Here is a 16874-nt window from a genome sequence, read left to right as displayed (position 1 = left end):
TGAAAACTAATTAAAATGTGTACATTTAGTTATGTTTTGCTTTGCATTTTGTACCTAAAATATACTCTCTTTGATGTAGAAATATAAAAACTATGTGTTATAGGCAAATCTAACAATCACATTCGATTTAAATCTAACTTTATAAGCGAACAAACAAAACAAATTGCAGCTGATATAATATAATATTAATAATATATAGACTATAGAAACAACAACAACAATAGCAGCACAGCGATGATTACATGCTTCTAGCATTTTATGCACAATTCCAAAATCATCGTTTCAGTGATTTTTCAAATCAAATATTTCCCGTAGCAACGGTTCCACCTGGGAAGGATTCACATTTAGATATACATTGATCATGAATTTGTTCAGACGCTCCACATCCGAAATCTTTTGAATCAAACGAATAAACGCGTTCTTAGCCTCACAGCCGGGATAAACGCTTTCTAGATATCTTCGCAGAAGATAATAATAGGAATTCTGCAATAAAGTAAATTAAGTTAATGACTGTAGCATAATAGACTTATAAAATGTCTCACCTGGTCCAACCTGATAGCATCCTTGTGAATGACACGTGATCGCGCCGGTGTGAATAAGACAATGGCACACATGATTAGAATAATGTTATCATCCATTCGCCATTTCTCATCAAAGGTGGTTATAAATTTCTGATGCTCTTCGTACACGTTCCCTTTGGCAAACTTCAGTAGATCGGTGCGAATATTTGCTGTATTCTCTTTGGTAAATGGCACCTAAAAGAAAACCGAAATATAGTCACAGTTTGTATAAATAATAATTGTAGTTTACCTTCCAAGCGGCACGATCGTTGTCATAAATAATCACTGAGCGCATTATCATCATTTCGGTGCAGCCGCCTTTGAGCAATGCCACCTGATCCTCTTGGCACATGTCACGGAATGCACTGATCTTCTTGGCCATCTTAATGAGCCGCTTGATTGCCACCGCAGTCAGATTGATGAGCTGCAACAGCTTGGGACTCTGTCTCGCATCGTCCGGCTGTTGGGAAGTGAGATAACATTAATTATCGTATCAAATATATGACTAGACTGTGTGTGGGGTATGTTTTAATAACAATAGTGGAGGGGAAGAGGAGAGTGAAGTGTGCTTATCATAACATTGCACACCTGCGAGCTTCACATTTATATTTTTTCGAAACTGTATCAGTTTTCCTAATTAACAATACAAAATGTGCTAATTGAGTCGGAACACCAGCGGTAAACAGTCAATTCATTGGCCATAAAGACTCGAAACCCAAACAAAATTCACTGCCACAGCACAAATAATATAGCGAGCGGAACTTATGCGCGCCTGATATTGTTGTTGATAGCGTCGCTTGTGGTTGTTGATAGTATCTGTGGCGACTGATAAAGCCATCATCCACTTGTTATACAGGAGCATAGTAGTTATCCAAATAGGTGCTTTGATACGGCTCAGCAACAGGTGTGTGCATTTCAATTCATTGCGACATTCACCATTCTATGTTTTTTGTTTACATTGGGCAGGGAACGTGTGCTGGGCACACAGAAAACTTGTGCGATGCACTGACTCATACACCAGGTGCTAACTGTCTATCGAACTTAACAGCTCGCTCGCTCGCTCGATTAGATAAGCGTGCAGTCAACAAGTGTGCGTGCGTGAGTGTGTGTTATTTTGGATTTTTGGAAAGGAAAGGAATATTTTTGTAGGTTTGGTTACCTTAATGCGCTCATCATTCATTATCAAGGCACTGAGATCTTCATCAACTGGGTCATAGAGAGCCTCACTGGCCATGCGCAGCTCGCGCAATTTCATCTGCTCCGCCTCGTTCAGATCGCGTTCCATAAAAATGCTCGAGGGCGCACAAATGGGCTGTTGGTGCTGCAGATGTTGCTGCTGCTGCTGGCTCGATGTTGTTGTCTTGCAGCCGCCGTACCCTTGGTCGTAGGTTGTCGATGATGACATGCCGCCAGCAGCATGATATATTTCATCTTTTATGTGTGAGCCAGGTGTCTGCAAGCTGTTAAATGCCTGATACTCTAAGCGTATGACTTCAGAGAGCACAGACTCTATTGAATTGATGCTGAGACCGCTATCAAGACTGTATTCATCTCCGTAGCCTTGCAGAAATGACTTGCCACCCATCTCGGGTGAATTGGCCATGTAGTGATGGTGATGTGGATAGTTGCCGGATGTGCTGGGCAGCTCTTCTGATTTGTGATTTATTTTCGGTGACTGATAATGTAAATCAATCGGGCCACTGTTGCTGTTCGACATTGGTGGACTTGCTATGCTGCTTAGTGGTGAGGTAACAGCGGTGTCCAATGTGTTGAGACTGCTGACACTGCTTCCTGAGGATGGGCTGCCATGCAGCATTGTATGTATGACAGTGTCGACCCGCGCATTCTGTGCTTGCGTCTGTTGTTGCAGCGTCTCTGGATCATCTTCGGCTTTGCGGCCGTCGTTGCCGTTGAAGATGCGATTTAGCATTTTGAGAGCCTCAGCAGGTGTGTTCATAAATTTGTTCATGATGTCAATGGCATTCTCGGGGGATCGCATTAGGTTCTGCATGAACTCGACCACATCTTTGGGAGAATCAACAATCTTGGAGATAATCTCAAGGCCATCGGTGGGCGAACTCATGAACTTTGTGAATACTGTTAAAGCGTTGAAGGGCGAATTCATAATTTTACTTATGATTTTGAGAGCGTCACCTGTTGCAAAGTAAAAAACATAAAAGTAGTTAATAAACACACGTTTTAATTTAGTTATTTTATTTACCTGGGTAATCTATCAAATGCGAGACAAGCTTTAAGGCATCTTTTTGTGAACCAATTATTTTCTCCATTGCTGAGATGGCTTCCTTCTGTGTTCTCATCACTCTATTGATCGCCTGCGATGCGCGATCCGGATCAGCGACTATCTCGTCCACGATTTTGTCGGCGGTCATCAATAGCGGATTAACTAACGCCAAGCGATCTGACGGTGGTTTTGTTGTTGTGGTCGTTGAACTTGTTGGTCCCGTTGTTCCGCCTCCATTGGCATGGGCGCCGCTTCCGCTGTCAGGAGAGCCACAGCTCTGGGAATCCTGTGAGCCTGCGTATGTATCCAAATTGCAGCTACTATCGGCTACAGCACCAGCGACTTTATTATCATCCGGATCGGCATCCCCATCGGAGCCACCGTGCTCCATCATACGGCGTTTGGCGCGATTATTCTCGATTTTGCGACGTTTGATCAGTTTGTCCTCCTCGGACATAATGTTCTCGCTCTTCATGCCAATGTCGAGGCATTTTTTCAGGCGGCATTTCTGGCAAAAGCGACGGGTGACCACAGTGATCTCACAGTTCTGATTAAAGGGGCAGGTGAACTGCTTCTTGGCCAGCGCATTGCGTCGAAAGAAGGCTTTGCAGCTCTCGCAAGTGACTGCGTTGAAATTATATCCCAAGGCCTTGTCGCCGCACACAGCACAATTCTTGGGGGGTGACATACTATTATTATTATTGCCTAGCTCGCTTTCGCTGTCGCTGCTTCTGCCTCTGCGTGCCGCTGCGTCGTCTATCTCCACAGCTTTCAATTAGAATTGTGATTGATTTTTTAATTGCTCTGCCCCTTGCTTTGTTGTGGACTGGCCGCGAAAATATTTGTTGTTGTTGTGTTTCCTGGTTCCTTGATGGTTGCACTTATGGTTGTTGCTTCTCGTGATCCTCCAACATTTTCCGAATTGCGCGTCCTGCTTAATTTTGCACCTTATGCCCTTCGACTTTAACACGTATAAATCACCAAGTTTCGTTATCACCACATATTTTAATTAATTGGGGCCCTCTTCTTCAGTGTGTTGTGCTCAAACTAGAGGTGGAGAAACATCGGTGGCATAATCGATCAATCGATACAATACTATTTTAATAAAACAACGCGATATCGTCGTCGGTGGCATGATTTTTGAAGGAAAATAATAATATTGTGAATTTATTTAGTAAATAAATTGGTACATTTATTTTAATTATAAGCTATCTATTCATAAATGAAGAAAGTCTCGGACAAAAGTCTATATATATCGAAACTATGCAAGTAACGACATTTGTTTCACTTATCACCGTTACTGTGACATCGATTTGCGGCGTAGTCGATGTTTGACAAATTTAAAAAAAGGTATCGAACATCGATAATGCCTTCGATATTTATTCACATCTTTTACTTGTCACTGACTGCATGAAAATAAATAGTTTAATTTAGAAGAATTTTAATTAAAATGAATCGCGTAAGGACACGTACATCGAAAACCGGCGAAATTATCGCCTACAGTGAAGGAGTCATCAGGAAAAACATTTCTGCTGTCGAATATTGTCGCACTTCGATGGCAGCCATCTCGGGCTGCGCTGCTGGTAATATAAATGCTTCAATTAACCAATTTAAAATGTATTCAAGTAAATTTCATTGTAGGCATTTTGGGACTGAGCGGAACACTTGGTTTCTTGTTCTACTTTGTGTCTGTGTTTGTGCTCTGGCTAATGGTGTTGGCCAAGTCGGGTATTCAGTGGCGCAAATACTTTATAAATCGCCGGAATCTGCTCACCAATCAATTCATGGGCGGCCTTTGCACCTATGTGCTCTTCTGGACATTCTTATATGGCATGGTGCATGTGTATTAATAACGGGCTTTTCCAATGTGGTTCAAAATAGACAAATAAACATAGCTTAAGATATGGAAATCATTGTTGTTTTTTCATTTAACTAGGTTTGTACAGCAGATGCAACTGCTGCTGTTCCCGAACAATCGCACCAAGGCGTTTTATTTACATCACATTCGAATAGTATATTAAGTATGGTAATCTGAATACTGTCGATCAGCATGTCATGGACTTTTAAAATCTTATAGTTGACATTATTGAGGCCCGTATTGTGGTCTCGTTTGCGTGTCATTTCCTTTTGGTTAAAGCACTTTTGTGTGTCCCGCTTGCGATGATGGCGATTATGAATATGGCTGCAATACAAACAGACAGAACTATGAAAGAAAATTCACATGTAGAGGATTATTGACTTGCCTAAAGGTGTCGTTGATGCCCGTCTTAATGTTCTGTGGCCGCGTCACTTGCAGACCAGCGTCCCGAATGCGTACAAAGAACTCATCATCCTCCAGGCCCCAGCCCCAGTATTGATTCGACATACCATTCATTTTCTGAAAGTGCTCGCGACGCACCAACAAAATGCCACCTACGAAGTTATCGTAATGATACTTAGGATGTAACTTGGGGCCCGCAATGTGCAGTGGTCCCAAGCTGCTGGGATACTCATAGAGCAGATCATCGTTGAGGGGCAGCAGATCGACGTCATGCATGGCAATATAATCGTATACCTCGCTGGTAAAGTGGAATCCCACATTGATGAGAGAGGCACGATTGAAGCGATATCTGTCCACTTGATTCAGCACAAATATGTGATGATCGATGCCTTGGCGTCGCAGAAACTGCGTTAAATGAGGCACAAATTGCAGCAGTTCCTCGAATCGATCCCGAAACGGCACCAAAACTGCCATTTTGTGTGTTGAGTGTGCGTTGAATGGTTTTGATGCCACATTTTCCTTTGTACCCAATTTGTTCAATGGGTTCCTTAGCGGGCATATGCAGTCTACAAAGAAATCAAGCATTTTTATTTATAGAATGCTGTGCTCATTTCTAATTTATTTACAAAATTGCCTTACCTGAGCTTAGCGGCATAAAACTGAGCACTGCAATGCCTCCCAGGCAAAAGGAGATACCGCACACGAATAGCCAATTTATGGTTGATATGTTGGCCATTTTCATTTATGTTTATCTAATTCTAGGGTCTCAAGTGTCAACACTACGTCACGCCATATGTAAAAAAGTAAAACAAAAAAGATAGTTTTTCTCTGCTGGTGCCGCAGCGAGCTCGCTACTCAGCTGTTTCTTCGATACTGAAAATGCTAGATATAATATCGATATGTACATTTATCGATATTTGAATTATAAAATATACGCATTATGCTGTTTACGGTCTCACTATGCTGTAGTCATCTGTTTCGTTGAGTACTGAACGAATAATTTGAGCAAATGGTTGGCGCTAAATTCAAAATTGAGAGTTGTCTCTTTCGAGAGTGAAGTGCAAGTGACAATATAAAATTGTTGGTAATGTGAATGATCTGATTTTGTCACTAATGGAACTAACGCAAAAATAGCAACATAAAAAAGAATTCTTTAGATCCATTTTTATCGTGATGTTTGCTTTGCATTTTCTTTCATTTGCATTTCCTGTGTTTATCCATTTCCTGTACTATCACTCAAATAATTTATACGCCCAGTAGTACATTTCAATAAAAAGCGTTGTATTTATTTATAAGATTACAAAGAAAGCTTGCATATAAATTACGATAATTATGGAAACACAAGAGCTGTTCTTAAAAGACATATAAAATAAATAAGTTCTACATTAAAATTTATTTATTTATTTTTATAGTTAAATACTTAAAAACTGTAACTATATTTAGAGATTATATAAATCTAATTGTTGTTCATATTTATTGTGTGTTGTTTTTACGCATCGAATTTTCGGCATATTTCTAATGCTCAAGCGATTGAAATTTACTGATATCATATTGATTGTTACATTTAGTACTTATATATGATTTAATATATTAATACCATTTGCGACTCGCTGATATTATTAAAAATTAGTTTACAAAATTATCGTCTACGCCATATATCATATCATATCATATCATATCTATTGTTGCTGATCACATTTCAATCAGTCGAGCAATAACAATAGCCTAGAATTACTAGATTCGATTTGCAAAGTTTAGTTTCCGTCATCAGTTGACCTAAAAAAACACTTTTTAATTTAGTTAAATTACTTGTTCATTACTACCACAGATGGATTTGTGCGTGCAAATGACGTAAACGTTAAATTCAATCCATTAAAAACTATGCAATTCGTGGTTCGTTTTGTAAAATTGCTATAAAAACTAGTTTCGTTCGGTTCTTCATTTTACACATATTGTATATAAAAGTATAAAAGCTTGGAAAAGTTTATAGAAGATATTTTAATTATCTCAACTCAATTCAATTCAACGGATCTCATCTGATCTGATTTGATCTTGTTGTGCGCTTGTGTGTTCAGGCGGATTTCGTTGCTCTTACAACAAAAGAAGACTAGAAGCAACAATTATACACAAAAAATAATAATGTTTAAAATATAAAGTGACTAAAATACTATAAAAGCGCATTGAAGAAAAGTATTGCTATTAAAACAAACATAAAGAAACGTATTTTTTTTGATTTTTTCTTTGCTTGCTCCATAAACAAAACATTTTGTGGCGTCGTAAAATTATTAATTGCGAATCTGGCAAATAAAATGTTTTGGGTTAGGTTTGAGTCTCCTGAATAGCGATTGCATTTTATATGGGGGTCGACTCACAAGAAACAACTTTACAAGGCACGACGTTAAGTTTGATTATGGTAAGCTGATCGGGGGATATCGAATACAAATTAAAGTTCATAATTGATTTTTTTTTTCTTTTTAGTGAGCGCGTTCTAAATTAATTGCACCTATACTATGTATACAGTACAATATCACTGGTTGCTTCGTCACGTAACCTAATCCGAAACAAATTGGAATTCAAAATTGAAAAAGTGCAAGACAAAGTTAATCATTTCGAACTATTCTTAATCGGATCTAATCAAGTGGGTTGTTGTTGTTCATTATGTTTCACCAGTTCTTGGCACCTTAGTAAATATATTATTGTATGTGTGTGTGTCTATTTCTATTACTGATTCTGATACTGTTTCTATTTTCGGAGTCTATTTCTTCTTGTTCCTTCAGATAAAAACGTGAGTAATGCAGCTCTGTGGGTGCAATTTGGGCTGTTTCTGTCTGTTTCTGTTCCTTTTTCTGATGTGATTGTTTGTTTGCAGTGCTTAAAAATTAGTTAAAATTATATTTAGTGTGCATGGCTGGTGGTTCATCTCTTGCGGTGAGCCGCAACGGTGGCCAACAATTCCTGCATCGTTGGCTCGGGCCTGCATTGCTGTGGATCGCACTTCATGTTGCCATCGCCGCCGCAACTGCAATTTTGAATAGAAAACAAAAATAGTATATATAGTAATGGATTAATCCTTAGATTAATCTAATGGTATACTCACGTGCAGCTCATGCAGGGACCGCTCGTTGATTCGATGCGTTCGCCCACCTTATAGGAGCGACCATTGATGAGGCAGCCAGTGTGTTGCACGGCATCGCCATGTGAGTAGTTGAGGAAATGTGGTGGCAGTGTGGTGCTTGTGGTTGTTGTGCTTGTCGTAATGTTAAGCACAGCGGCCATTGAGACGGGACACTCGTAACGTGGACAACAGAAGCCAGAAATGGGCTCCTCGTGACAACCAGAAATTGGTGGCGGGCAAGATTGTTGCAAACAGATGATGTCGCTTCTGAAGCAGAAGCAGAAATCGCAAGGATCGTCGCGTGGAATTTGCTGAGCAGACACATAGATCTTGCCAGCATAGCGACAGGTGCCGGGTCCAAAGACTTCCTCTTCGTCGTAGTCGTCGTTGTCATACGCATGCTCGTACGATGGCGGCTGGCCATACGAAGGCGGTGTAATTGGTGCATGTGCTGCTGTGGATGACGCTTCCGTGGTCAGTGGTGACTCTGTTGTTGTGGTCTCTGTGCTCTGCTTAGTTGGTGCGGCTTCAGTTTCAGTGTCAACGCCGAGACGATCGTCAACGCTTGGCGCCTTTGTGGTGCTGGTCAGATGCTGGGCAAACAGTGGATGCATTGTGATCACGCTATCAGTTTCAGGCTGCTTGGTAGCAGTTTCATCGCTAGTGCTCTCGGTCGATGGCTCCTCAGAGGCAGCAGCTGAGGCAGCTGTGGTCTGTGGTGGTTGGGCATCGACAGCAGCTGCAGTGGTCTCGTCATGTTCTGGTTTCTTGGTTGCAGCTTCGGTAACTTCTTCCTCGGATTCAATGGATTCATCCTCATCCGTGGTTGGTTTGGCTGGAGCGGCAGGTGTGTGTTCTTCCTCCGACTCTTGGGATACGTCACCCTCCTCAGAGGAATCCAAGCTGGCGTGAACTGGCTTAACAGTGTGCACTTCACTGTCTGCTTCGTGAGCAGGTGATTCTGTGGCCTCCACGTCGGTTGTCTTGGTGGTTGTCTCATCCGTTGTTGGCTTCAGTTTGGCACCAGTAGTTTGATCAGTGGTCTCTTCCTCTTGCTCGACTTCACTTGGCTTAGTGGTTTCCTCGCCCACATCTTCTGTGGCAGCTGGTTTTGTGGTAACTTCGCTGATTGCTTCAATGTCATGAGCAACAGGAGCAACGGTAACAGGAGTCTTCTCAGCATCTTCAGGAGAAGTTGTAGCAGTTTCACCTTCCTCGGTTTCTGGAGCAATCGTTTGCGACAGTACATCTTCCAGAGGCTTCTTGTCCACATCCTCGACAGCAGGCACATGAACTGGGGCAATAGTAGTGTCAATGGCAATGGGAGTTTTGGCTGTGGTCGGGAGAGGTGCTTCTTCCTTATCTTCCTCGGATTCAGGTGTTGTTGCAAGGCCATCTTCAATGGTTGGCTCGGTTGCACTTGGCTCCTTGGACTCATCGGTCTTGTCGCCAATTGGTCGGGCTGTGCCTTCCTCTGTATCGTCATCATGGACTGGCGCAGGAGGTGTGGTGACATCAATCTTATCCTCATCAGCTGGAGTAGTGGCATCAGCCTTAGCGAGAGTGGCAGCAGTTGATGTGGGCTGCTGAGCTTCCTCTTCAGATGGTGCGACAGTAGTAGGTATTTTCTCATCAGTAGACTCTTGTTCTTTTTCTTCTTCAGGGGAAGGTTGCTCGGTTGTTGGTTCAACTTCATCCTTTGATGGAGCAGAGGTAGTTGAGGGCTCCTTCTCAGCCGGCTTTCCGCTTTCTGTTGGTAGCGCATCTGTGGTTGAGACAATACCTTCCTCAGGTTTAGCTTCAATTTCAGTTGGTTCCTTGGCAGGCTCTTCTTCGAGAGGTGCAACTGTTGTGGCATCAGCCTTGTCTTCATCCTCCTGGACAGGCTTCTCGTGACTGGGAGCAGCGGTGGATTGCACCTCGGACTCCTCTTCTGAAGATGGTGCCTCTGTTGATTCAGCCGATGTGATTTCGTTCTCAGATGATGCAGGTTTCTCTTCCGAATCGGAGATTGGCGCTTTCGTTGGCAGTGGTGGTTCCTTCTTGTCATCTGTAGCCACTGGGATAGCGGTGGTCGCAGGCTGAGTTTCCTCAGTGCTCTCCTCATCAGATGAGACCGGAGTCTTCTCATCAGTTGGCTTGGCTGAGGGCTCTTCAGCAGAAGGTGCAACTGTGGTGATTTTGTCAGCTTCGTCTTCAGCTGGAATTGCGGTCGATGATTCAGTGACCTTATCTGTTGGAGTTTTGACGGTAGTTGCGGGCAGTTTTTCTTCCAGTTCTTCCTCAGATTCTGTGGACTCCTCTTCGAATGCTGGAGCATCGGTAGGCTTAACTGAAACATCCACATGATCTGGTTTCGGCTTCTCAACTGGCTTCTCTTCTTCAGAAACTGGAGCAGCAGCAGTGGTAATATCAATATTATCCTCTGGAATTTCCTTATCTCCCTCGATGGCTGGTGCAGAGGTTGAAGAGACTTCTTCATCCTTGGCAGGCACAATTGGAGCAATGGTAGTAGCAATCTTAGAGTCCACATCAGCTTCCTCAGATGCAGAGGTGGTTTCCTCTTCGGATGTCTTGGTATCATCTTCTGCAGATGGTGCGGCAGTTGTGGCTTCCTCAATATCCTTGTGTTCTTCGGGAGCCTGTGGTTTGGCTGTTGCTGGCTCTTGTTCCTCAGAAGTGGGCTCTTCAGGCTTCGACTTCTCGGTGGAAGAAACACCTTCCTCCTCAACAGGAACAGCAGCGGTAGCAGTTTCTTCTTCATCAACCTTTTCGACAGCTGCTGGTGTTGTTGAGATCGAAGGAAGTTCAGTCTCCTTTTCAATGCCAGCTTCGGTGGAAGAGGGTTCAACAGAAGCAGCTTCATCGACGGGTTTCTCAGTAACACTGGAGTCGGGCACAACTGGTTTCTCATCAATCTTCTCTGCTGGTGGCGTTGCAGCTTCATCAAGAGCAGGACTAACAGTGGTAGGAGCAAGTTTATCCTCTTCATCCTCAGATACTGGTGCGGCTGTAGATTCCTTATCAGTCTCGGCAGTGGGAGCAACTGTAGCTGTGGGTTCGGATTCAGTTTCAATGCCAACATCGACTGGACCAGCAGTTGCAGTTTCATCATCAGCGGGTTTCTTGGTGGCTTCTTGGACTGTAGGTGCTGGGGTTGTGGTCGACAATTCATCGTGAACGTCTTCGGGAAGCTTGGTAACCTTAGTTGGCTCTTCTTCGGTGGCTGGAGCAGTAGTTGTAGCCTCCTTCTCTTCCGTTTCCTCAAGTGAAGCCTTTTCAGTGCTAGAGTCTTCAACTTCCTCAGACACAGGTGCAGAAGTAGCTTCCTCTTCGTCCTTGCTGACGCCAGGAGTAGATGTGGAAACACCCTCAACTGTTTCTTTTTCTTCTTCAACCACTGGTGCCTTGGTAGACGTAACAGTCTCTTTCGTGGGTTCCTTCTCGGTATCAGCCTCAGTGCTGGTTTCCTTATCAGCCTCGGTACTAGTTTCCTGATCCTCTGGCTTCGTCTTATCCTCATCAGCCTCGACTGGCGAAGCTGTAGTTGGTACTGGAATTTCTTCTGCCAGTTTCTTGTCGTCTTGGTCTTCCTCTGATTCTGGGCGAGTGGTGACGGCAGCGCTGCTATCCTCAGTTGGCACGTGTTCATCAGTAGGCTTCTTCTCATCAGCAGGCTTAGCAGCATCAATAGATGGAACCACTGTTGTAAGTTTATCCTCAATATCGGCTTCAGATGGGGCTGGTGTTGATGTGGCTGGAATCTTTTCACCTTCTTCGGATGGCTTCTTGCCGTCGACAGCTGCTTCTGTGGATGAGATCTCTTCCTCAGCGGACTCCGAAGATGACTCTTCTTCTGTTGGCTTAACAGTAGTTGGTGTAATCTTTTCGTCAGCTTCGGTTTCAGGGGCTTCAGTCTCTTCTTGCTCAGTTGGTTTTTCTTCCTTGGTTGGTTTCCCCTCCTCGGTTGGTTTTTCTTCTTCTGGCTTCTCTTCATCCTTAGAGATTGGAGCGATGGTCGTAGCGGCTGAAGAATCTTCAATCTCTTTTTGAGTATCATCGGAAACAGCTGCAGGTGTAGTGACTTCCTCTTCAGTAGGCTGCTTCTTGGTTTCGTCAATTGGTGTCGGTGTTGAGGAGACGAAATCATCTTCGATTGGTTTATGGTCTTCGACGGGTTTAAGATCTTCTTCAATTGGTTTATGTTCTTTCTCGACTGGTTTGTGTTCTTCTTCCTCAGGTTGTGGCTTATGCTCGATAGGCTTATGTTCCTTCTTGATCTCAGGTGCAGCCGTTGGGGATACAATATCCTCTTCCTTGTCTTCTTCGGAAACTGGCTTGGCGGTTGTGGACTTCTCTACCGAAGGCGTGTAAGTGGTTACAGCAATATCTTCTTCGGGCTTGACATGAGATAGTGGTGGCTCAGTAATGCCAGAAGGCATAATGACATCCTTTGGTATTTCTTCAGTACTAGTAGACTCCACTTCCTCATCGAGAGAAGGTTTAACAGTTGTGTATTTCTCTTCAGTAGTCTCATCGACCTTGGCGGTCGAGGACTCAGGCTCGCAAATATAAGTTGGACAGCAACCATCCAATAGATCGGTAGCCAGCACACACTTCTCGGTATCCTCGGGAATCTTGCACTCCACCGTCTTACAGGAGACAATACTGCTGATGCATGTACAGGACACATCGCAGGGTGTGGTTGCGGGTACTTCGGTGTTGTTGGCATAAGTCTTGCCCTCCACCAAGCAATCGCCCTCGCCGGGAATAACAGATGGTAGATGCATATCGGGTAACGCGGCGGATGTTGTGTCTTCCTCGGCTGGTTTCTCGGTAGCAAGGTCGATATCAGTACGGCTGTCATCATCTGGTTTCTCAGGTTTACCCTCCTCGGATGGCTTAACGGATTCCTTCTCTGTGACACTTTCGGCAGTTGTTTCAACGACTTCGGTACTAGCTTCATCCTTTTCTCCTGAAGGTGGCAAGTAGACGCCTGATGGCTTGCCAGTTGCGGACTCCTCGCTTGTTTCGGGCTGCTCAGTGCTTTGATCAGACTCAATGTCAGCAGGAACAACATCAGACTTGACAGGAACTTGTGTCGTTGGCTCTCCTTCCTTATCGGTGTCTTCAGCTGCTGTAGTTGGCTTGGCTTCCACTGGAACAATGGTCGAAGAGGCAATCTCCTTTTCAGTATCCTTTTCGGTCGAGTCTTCATCAGTCTTTTCGGGTGTAGTAGCCTTATCGGTTGTGGGCTCCTCTTCATCCTTCTTGGGCTCCTCGGTTTTATCTTCAACAGATTCTTTCTCATCACTCTCCTTCTCGACGGATGGCACGGTTGTGGGTTTCTCTTCCTTCTCGACAGGATATTCTGAGCTGACTGTGGTGGCTTCCTCTGCAGGTTTGGCTTCTTCTTCAGTTGGTTCTTCTTCAGTAGGTTTCTTTTCATCGGAACTAACCTCATCGCTGATGCCTTCAGTTGATGAAGGTAGCTGTGGTTTCGGCGATGTAGTGTACACATCTTCTTCTTCTTCATCCTTTTCAGTAGAGGTCTCATCCGCTTCAGTCTTATCCTCCACAGCTTTAGGTGTGGTAGCCTTAATAATCTCACCATCAGCTTCTTTAGCAGGAGTTGTAGCCTTGGCAATATCCTCTTCCTCAATTGGAATGATTTCTTTCTCATCGGTAGAAACTTCTTCTGGCTTAACAATATCCGTGACGGTAGTTGTGGCTTCAATAGATTCTTCACCCGATGTGGGCGTCTTGTCAGTTTCTTGTTCAATGGGCTGTTCTCCAGCAGGAGTTGTAGCCTTGGCGAAATCTTCTTCTTCCTTGGCGGGTGTTGTTTCCTTGACAATCTCTTCATCACTGGAGATCTCCTTGGAGGGAGTTGTCGCCTTAATGATTTCACCTTCTGCCTCGGTGACTTGTCCTTCAGGAGTCGTAGCTGCGACGATTTCATCACCTTCGCTGACGTGTCCACCGGGAGTTGAAGTCTTGATCTCATCTTCGATGGCTTCCTTTGAGGGTGTGGTTGCCTCGGCGAGATCTTCCTCATCGGAGGTTGCCTTAGCAGGGGTTGACGTCTTGATAATATCATCATCGCTGACTTCCTCGGCGGCGGTAGTCGCCTTGATGATATCATCTTGGTCACTTTCTTGACCGGCTGGAGTTGTTTCCTTGTCCTCTTCCACGCTGACTTCCTTGGAAGGTGTTGTAGCCTCAAAGATTTCACCGTCGCTGACTTCCTTAGAGGGAGTTGTAGCCTTGAAGATTTCATCTCCGCTGACTTCCTTAGAGGGAGTTGTTTCCTTTTCAATCTCATCTTCGCTGCCTTGTCCGGCAGGAGTTGTAGCCTTAACAATATCATACTTCTCGCTGATTTCCTCAGAGGGTGTTGTAGCCTCGATGATTTCATCTTCGATGCCTTCCTTGGAGGGAGTTGTTTCCTTGGCGATCTCATCGTCGCTGACTTGTCCGGCAGGAGTTGTAGCCTTAATAGTATCGTCCTTTTCGCTGATTTCCTCGGAGGGTGTTGAAGCCTCGATGATTTCATCTTCGCCGTCTTCCTTGGATGGAGTTGTCTCCTTAACGAATTTATCTTCCTCGCTGACTTGTCCGGCAGGAGTTGTAGTCTCAACAGTATCGTCCTCCACGCTGACTTCTCCAGCAGGAGTGGTTGTCTTGACGACCTCTTCTTCGGTAACTTGGCCAGCTGGAGTTGTCGCCTTGACGATCTCTGGCTCATCAGAGGTTTCCTTAGCCGGGGTGGTTTCCTTTTCGATTTCATCTGCGCTAACTTCTCCTGCAGGAGTTGTAGCCTCGGCAGTATCTTCCTCCTTAATGAGATCTTCAATAGTAGGCTTAGCGGTATCGTGTTCTTCGATTTCTTCTCCGGCAGGAGTTGTCGCGCTGATGATGTCTTCATCATCGCTGACTTCCTTGGCTGGTGTCGTGGCCTTAATATGATCATCTTCTTCGCTGACTTCCTCTGAGGGAGTAGTTGTCTTGATGGTTTCGTCTTCCTTAGTGATTTCCTTGGATGGAGTGGTAGTCTTGATGATGTCTTCCTCAGCGCTGGCTGGAGTTGTGTCCTTGACAATGTCCTCTTCATCGCCTTCGACTGGTGTGGCAGCTGTTGGTTTCTCACTGCCTTCCTCAGATGTTTCAGTAGATACTGGTGAAGTGGGTGTGGAAACCTCTGCTTTCTCAGCGCCGCTAGCTGGCAGTGCGGTTGTAGGTATAACTTCCTCCTCCTCACCACTTCCTTCCTCAGGTGTAACCTTGATTTCTTCGTCACTTTCTTCCTTAATTGGCACAATGGGCTTGGTTGTGATTTCTTCGCCGCTGCCTTCCTCCTCAGATGTAGGTGTGGATCCCTCAACTGGAGTATCGATACGAGAATCAGTAGCAATAGTAGAGGCCTCAGGTTCCTTGTCCTTGGTTTTGTCCTTGTCCTCTTGCTCTGGAGCAACTGGGGTAATGACATGATCAATTTCGCCACTGCCTGCTTCCTCAGCTGTACTCTCGGTTTCGGTTTCGGTATCCTTGTCCTTCTCCTCGTCATCAATGTGCTCTTGCAAATCAACATCTTCCTTGGGAATCTCACCATGGATGTCCTTGACTGGCGCAGCAGTGGTGATAGTCTCGGGTGTGCTGGTAATCTCAACAATTTCAGTGGTAGCGCTATCATCCTCGCAGATGTAGTTGCTGGGGCAGCATTCACCCTCGGCAGCAGGCATAGCATGACAGATCTTGCCGCTGGCCGTGCTCATTGGCATCTCGCACTCTTGGACGGCACACACAATGTCGCCACGCATGCAGTAGCAGTGTTCGCAGGCATTCTTGCCCGACAGTGAGGCACCATCAGCGTAAACCTCGCCGTTGTGTACGCAGTCCGTGGAGACAGGTGGAGTCATGGTTGTGGGCAGAATAAAGCCAGGTGTTGGACGCACCGTTGTCGTTGTTGTGGACAGATCTTCCAGCTCCAGAACATCATTCTCATGGTCTGTAGAAAGAATTCCAATTGTAGACAAACCAAGTAAAGAATGAATTGTCGCAACGGGAAACTTACCGCAACTGTAGCGGACGGGACAGCAGGAGCCCTTGTTGTAGATGGGTGTGCAGCCATCGACATGGAGTGTGCACTCCTGCATGACGCACTTGGTCTGGTTGTTGATGCAGTAGCAGAGTTCGCAGGGTTTGTTGGGGTTCGATGGCACCTGGGCGCCTTCCGGGTAGAATTTCTCCTCAATGCTGCAGCCAAACTTCTCGGGTATGCTCAGCTCAGTGCCGGGCTCGGGGGTGTGATAGGGCACATCCACAGGCACTAAAATAGCAGCACGTAAGGTATTGAAACTCTCAAGTTGAAAAAACTGGACTTACCCTCTGGGCAGGTAATGATGGGACAGCACTGATCCTCGCGCTTCTCCACAATGCAATCGTGACCAATGGGCTTGGTGAAGGGGCAGACACGCAGATAGCACATGAGCATGCGGTTGTGGCAGGTGCAGTTAAGGCATGGCTCATTGGTCATGATGCGGTCACCCTCATTGTAATGGGCATAGTTATAATAGCAGCCTTCTGCAAATAAAATCCGACAACAACACAAGTTGAGAAAAGAAAGTTGCGATTCTTATTAGCAACTGTTGCAAACTAACTGGAGCAGCTCCTGGGAAAACAATTGCCCAAGAACAA

At 44.8% G+C, this 16874-nt stretch overlaps 4 protein-coding genes across 4 annotated transcripts in view; 1 reads left to right on the top strand and 3 right to left on the bottom strand.

The window, feature by feature from the left end:
• On the bottom strand, window positions 1-3888 carry LOC117574509 (nuclear hormone receptor HR96). The gene is made up of 5 exons (XM_034258368.2): window positions 2782-3888; window positions 1720-2714; window positions 811-1020; window positions 543-755; window positions 1-483 (listed from the first exon to the last, which is right to left on the bottom strand). Exons 1-5 carry the CDS (start codon window positions 3488-3490, stop codon window positions 283-285), a joined length of 2328 nt encoding a protein of 775 aa, XP_034114259.1. The 5' UTR covers window positions 3491-3888; the 3' UTR covers window positions 1-282.
• A 290-nt stretch (window positions 3889-4178) lies between these two features.
• Window positions 4179-4712, top strand: LOC117574511 (ER membrane protein complex subunit 6). The gene is made up of 2 exons (XM_034258370.2): window positions 4179-4385; window positions 4444-4712. Exons 1-2 carry the CDS (start codon window positions 4253-4255, stop codon window positions 4650-4652), a joined length of 342 nt encoding a protein of 113 aa, XP_034114261.1. The 5' UTR covers window positions 4179-4252; the 3' UTR covers window positions 4653-4712.
• Window positions 4501-5941, bottom strand: LOC117574510 (beta-1,4-galactosyltransferase 7). Its single transcript, XM_034258369.2, has 3 exons — window positions 5702-5941; window positions 5046-5628; window positions 4501-4984 (listed from the first exon to the last, which is right to left on the bottom strand). Exons 1-3 carry the CDS (start codon window positions 5802-5804, stop codon window positions 4735-4737), a joined length of 936 nt encoding a protein of 311 aa, XP_034114260.1. The 5' UTR covers window positions 5805-5941; the 3' UTR covers window positions 4501-4734.
• Window positions 5942-7498: 1557 nt separating this feature from the next.
• The window catches only part of LOC117574286 (mucin-17), a 37121-nt gene continuing 27745 nt past the window's right edge, over window positions 7499-16874 (bottom strand). The window contains exons 4-7 of the mRNA XM_034258037.2: window positions 16563-16760; window positions 16252-16506; window positions 8160-16185; window positions 7499-8081 (exon numbers count right to left, since the gene is read on the bottom strand). Coding sequence (XP_034113928.1) covers window positions 7979-8081; window positions 8160-16185; window positions 16252-16506; window positions 16563-16760 — 8582 coding nt within the window. The 3' untranslated portion in view covers window positions 7499-7978. The remainder of the gene's footprint in view (window positions 8082-8159; window positions 16186-16251; window positions 16507-16562; window positions 16761-16874) is intronic.

The sequence above is a fragment of the Drosophila albomicans genome, chromosome 2R, assembly GCF_009650485.2.
Source record: "Drosophila albomicans strain 15112-1751.03 chromosome 2R, ASM965048v2, whole genome shotgun sequence".
Classification (NCBI taxonomy): domain Eukaryota; kingdom Metazoa; phylum Arthropoda; class Insecta; order Diptera; family Drosophilidae; genus Drosophila; species Drosophila albomicans.
This window is presented reverse-complemented; position numbering and strand designations above follow the sequence as displayed.

What these genes read in the sequence shown, in the direction of transcription:
- LOC117574509 (XM_034258368.2), bottom strand. Translation starts at nt 3,490, where the DNA reads ATGTCACCCCCCAAGAATTGTGCTGTGTGCGGCGACAAGGCCTTGGGA. An exon ending in GCATTTGATAGATTACCCAG is followed by an intron (nt 2,715 to 2,781) that starts GTAAATAAAATA and finishes ACTTTGCAACAG; the next exon opens with GTGACGCTCTCAAAATCATA. An exon ending in ATGCTATCAGGTTGGACCAG is followed by an intron (nt 484 to 542) that starts GTGAGACATTTT and finishes ACTTTATTGCAG; the next exon opens with AATTCCTATTATTATCTTCT.
- LOC117574510 (XM_034258369.2), bottom strand. Translation starts at nt 5,804, where the DNA reads ATGAAAATGGCCAACATATCAACCATAAATTGGCTATTCGTGTGCGGT. An exon ending in TTTTATGCCGCTAAGCTCAG is followed by an intron (nt 5,629 to 5,701) that starts GTAAGGCAATTT and finishes ATTTCTTTGTAG; the next exon opens with ACTGCATATGCCCGCTAAGG. An exon ending in GGCATCAACGACACCTTTAG is followed by an intron (nt 4,985 to 5,045) that starts GCAAGTCAATAA and finishes TTTGTATTGCAG; the next exon opens with CCATATTCATAATCGCCATC.
- LOC117574511 (XM_034258370.2), top strand. Translation starts at nt 4,253, where the DNA reads ATGAATCGCGTAAGGACACGTACATCGAAAACCGGCGAAATTATCGCC. An exon ending in CATCTCGGGCTGCGCTGCTG is followed by an intron (nt 4,386 to 4,443) that starts GTAATATAAATG and finishes ATTTCATTGTAG; the next exon opens with GCATTTTGGGACTGAGCGGA.